The 3,985-nt window shown below is 29.7% G+C and overlaps 1 protein-coding gene across 1 annotated transcript; it reads left to right on the top strand.

Annotated features, from left to right (window-relative positions):
* Positions 1–1,469: 1,469 nt before the first annotated feature.
* On the top strand, positions 1,470–3,756 carry LOC135924579 (acetylcholinesterase-like). The gene is made up of 3 exons (XM_065459652.1): positions 1,470–3,175; positions 3,330–3,514; positions 3,572–3,756. Exons 1-3 carry the CDS (start codon positions 1,689–1,691, stop codon positions 3,727–3,729), a joined length of 1,830 nt encoding a protein of 609 aa, XP_065315724.1. The 5' UTR covers positions 1,470–1,688; the 3' UTR covers positions 3,730–3,756.
* Positions 3,757–3,985: the final 229 nt, after the last annotated feature.

Here is a 3,985-nt window from a genome sequence, read left to right as displayed (position 1 = left end):
AAAATTATTATTAATTATGATATTATATTTATATTTAAATTTTCATGTTTATAGTTATATTCTTTATATTTTTAAAAAGTTTAGCTACTTTCAAAAAAAAGAGTCGCTCTAAAAAAAATAAATAAGTGGGAAAGAAGTAGCGCGCTATTAGCTATAGCTACCAAAAAAGATGACGAGCTACTTTAACAACTCTGATTTTTAATTTTAATATAAGAGCTCGTTCTAATTCATTTCAAATACACTTATCCGTAGATTGTTTTAAAAGTATTTTTAACCCCCCTGCCCAATGTTCTAAATTTTTATGGGCGATTGTGCCGAAAGGAGGATATCCGCTCTTGCAGGCCTTAGATTAGATCTCCCAACTAAATCAAAGCACGTTTTATAAATGATTCAACATTCTCACAAGATTTACAGCCCCACTTTAATTTAATTTGAGAAACAGAAAATATTTCTATTGGAGGAAAACCTTTCGAACAATCGCTAAATCATAAGAATTGAGATTTTTACATAACTAAATGATATTTTAATGATGTAAAAAAATTTTTTTTTTTAGTTTATTTGGAGTTGGAATATTTTTAAATAAATAAAATTAATTTTTAGGCCTTTGTTAAAATAAAATAGAGGTGATATAATTATAATTAAAATTTGGTTTTCCTTAAAATATCGATCGGAGTATGACACTGAATGCTATCTTGCTTTAAAATATATTTAAAAAAATTTAATAAAAATTATTCAAACAAATCTTATATATATATATTATCTTTTTAAAAAAATTTTAAAGTATGATCTAATCAATTTTGAATAATCAGGTTATATCTAAGCTATTAAAATCCAATTTAAATTAATTTACAAATGTTCCTTTTACGAGCGATTTTATTAAAATATTGAGTTTTTAATATGGTCTTAAAATTAATTTTATAAAAAAATGTATAATATTTTAAAAATTAAATATATAATATTTTTTTAAATATACTTATAGTAGTACTCAATTTATAAAATTAAACGAAATAGGTTATGTAAACATTAATAAATACATATAATATTCATATATTAATGTTTAAAAAAAGGAGATATTAATATTTTTTGCCTCTATATATTATTTAGATGGAAAATTAATTTTTTTTACATGTATACTCAGGAGATAATTAATTAATCTTCACATTTTTTAGCACTCTTTCATCTCTAATAAGTTAATATATATTCATTATTTATTAACATAAAATATTTCAAAAAGTCAATATATGTTAAAATTTTAAAATGAATATTATTTTTTTAAATTTTATATAATATAGGAACTCTCAATTATCAACCATCAGGAATTAATATTAGGATTCCGAAGATTTTAATTGATCAAATGATATCAAAATGAGCCATGTGTATTCTCGTATAAGTTATCTTTTTTTTTAAAAAAAGCTGAAAAATCCCCCTGATGCATTTTTTGATATTATATTCCAAAATTTCACAATATGAATACACTTTTCTTCCTTATTCACCTAATTATTGTCATCAACGTCATACCCTTACATCTAACCCAAGATTCCTTAGCGCATAACTCCAGCAATAAGGAGAGGGATTACATAACGGTATCTACTTACAATGGTAGAATAAGGGGTTATAGGCTCAAACCACACCAATTCGCTATATACCATAAACATGCCAATAACGATCTATCGGCTGTGGACTGCTTCATGGGTATACCTTACGCTAAACCTCCCATTAATGAACTCCGCTTTCAGTCACCACAACCGATTGATCCATTTTTTCAGGACTCGATATATAATGCCACTTCATTGCCTAATTCCTGCCCTCAACCGATAGACAATTTTTTTGGGGCCAATTTTAAGGGCACGCAACAGTGGAATGCCAATACCGATATAAGCGAAGACTGCTTATACCTTAACATTTGGAGCCCATTCCCGAGAAACGAAAACGAAAAATTACCCGTGATGATTTGGATTTACGGGGGAAGTTATACCAGCGGGAGTGCTACATTAAAATTGTATGATGGAAAAATATTAGCCTCCCGTTTCCATATATTAGTTGCCTCCATGAATTACAGAATGGGCTCATTGGGATTTCTTTTCACTAACGATCCGATACAAAATCCAGGTAACGCGGGTCTATTAGATCAGCTGTTAGCAATCAAATGGCTCAAAAGAAATATAGAACATTTTGGTGGAGATCCTGAGCGTATAACATTAGTGGGGGAAAGCGCAGGAGCTTCTAGTATCGTTTATCATTTATTATCGCCTTCTAGTGCTCCTTATTTTAACAGGGTTATATTGCAAAGCGGAGCCGCCGGGAATCCATGGGGACTCATCGAAAGATCCGAAGCTATTCAGAGAGCTTTCAGACTAGGTCAAGCTTTGGGCTGTGATCACGATACCTACTATCTCAACGAAACGAAGACTCCTCTAAAGTCTTTTGAAGAAAATGAGTTCTTGTACCGAATTGATGGTCCAATCAAATACGAGTCTATGCAGCTAGACGCATCTAGAAAGTTGCTAAAATGTCTACAGTCACATAATTTTGAGAATATATTGAATAAAGAACCAGCCGTTACTAGCAATGCCATGGATTTTCCCTTCGCCCCCGTCATAGATGGTGATTTCGTAAAAGCCCACCCACAGTATCTTCTAAACATGGGATTATTTAAAAAAGCAAGCGTACTTCTTGGATCTAACTTACATGAAGGTACAGCCTTCTTGGTATACTATTTGGATAAAATATTTACTCCACTCCGAGAAAACGTGACGGTTTCAAACGAGGAACTGATCTGGGCCATCAATCGCATTTATTATAAATTCAATCATATAGCTCGAAACTCGGTAGCGCAACATTACAAAGATTGGGACCGGCCAGAAAGTTTGTTTGAAAATGAGGGAAGTGATCACAATATTAACAAAATTGATGATATGGCTGGAGATTATTGGTTCACCTGCCATGTTAATGAACTAGCCGATCAATATTCGAAGGGTGGGCAAAGCGTTTACATGTATCAATTTAGTCATAGATCTTCTCTAAATCCTTGGCCAAAGTGGATGGGAGTAATGCACGGAGACGAAATAGCATATATGCTAGGGGAACCCTTGAAAATCGGCTCTAGATATACTGACCACGAAAAGGATCTCAGTTTAAATATGATGCGATTTTGGACAAACTTCATTAAACATGGGTAACAACAAATAATATAATTTTCTATCTTTTATTTTTCAAGTTGTTAAGTCTAATTATAAGAAAAATAAAGTAATTAAAACTGTTTAGGACTTATAAATCCTGATATAATATAACTATTGAAAATCAGATTCAATATTCTAAAAAATATATAGGGACCCAAATAAAAATGGGGAATATGATTGGACAGGAATCCGTTGGCCTGAATATTCTTATAAGAGCAAAGATTGTCTAGATTTAAATATTAAAATGAATCGATATGATTTCAATATAACTAAAGCTCCAAGACTTAAACATTGCGCTTTTCAAACTTTCTTATCAAAATTACAAAAAGATACAGGTAATATATTATAACTGATTATTATAATAAACATTTAAATTAATTAAATAATTATAGAGCTACTAAAATTAGAATCGTCTTGTCCAGTTTCACCGATTCCAAAAAAATCTTATGCCATTCGTCTTAACGACCCCACAAATACTAATATAAATACTTTTAATTTAATAACAGTAATTTATATAGTCTTAAACCACATATTTGTACATCATATATAAAAGTTATAATTGTAATATGATATTGAATCTACGTAAAAGTTTAAATATAATAGTTTTTATGGAAATATTTTATGCGACCAATGGATATCTTTGTTATAAATATTAGTTCATAACTAGAGCGAAACCTTACTTGTATTTTGGAACATGAGGATAATTGATATTCTACGATTATAAATTATTATTTAACTATTAAAAATGGTAATATGAAATATTTATTTAATGCAATATAATATCGAAATAAATAAATTGTTTATAA

This window comes from Gordionus sp. m RMFG-2023, chromosome 2 (genome assembly GCF_954871325.1).
Source record: "Gordionus sp. m RMFG-2023 chromosome 2, tfGorSpeb1-WG-v2, whole genome shotgun sequence".
Lineage (NCBI taxonomy): Eukaryota > Metazoa > Nematomorpha > Gordioida > Chordodea > Parachordodidae > Gordionus > Gordionus sp. m RMFG-2023.
Note: the sequence above shows the minus strand (reverse complement) of the source record. Positions and strands in the feature narration are given on the sequence as shown.

Coding starts and splice junctions, on each gene's coding strand:
- LOC135924579 (XM_065459652.1), top strand. CDS start 1,689: ATGGGTATACCTTACGCTAAACCTCCCATTAATGAACTCCGCTTTCAG. Junction 3,176..3,329: donor ACAAACTTCATTAAACATGG/GTAACAACAAAT, acceptor AAAAATATATAG/GGACCCAAATAAAAATGGGG. Junction 3,515..3,571: donor AAAATTACAAAAAGATACAG/GTAATATATTAT, acceptor AAATAATTATAG/AGCTACTAAAATTAGAATCG.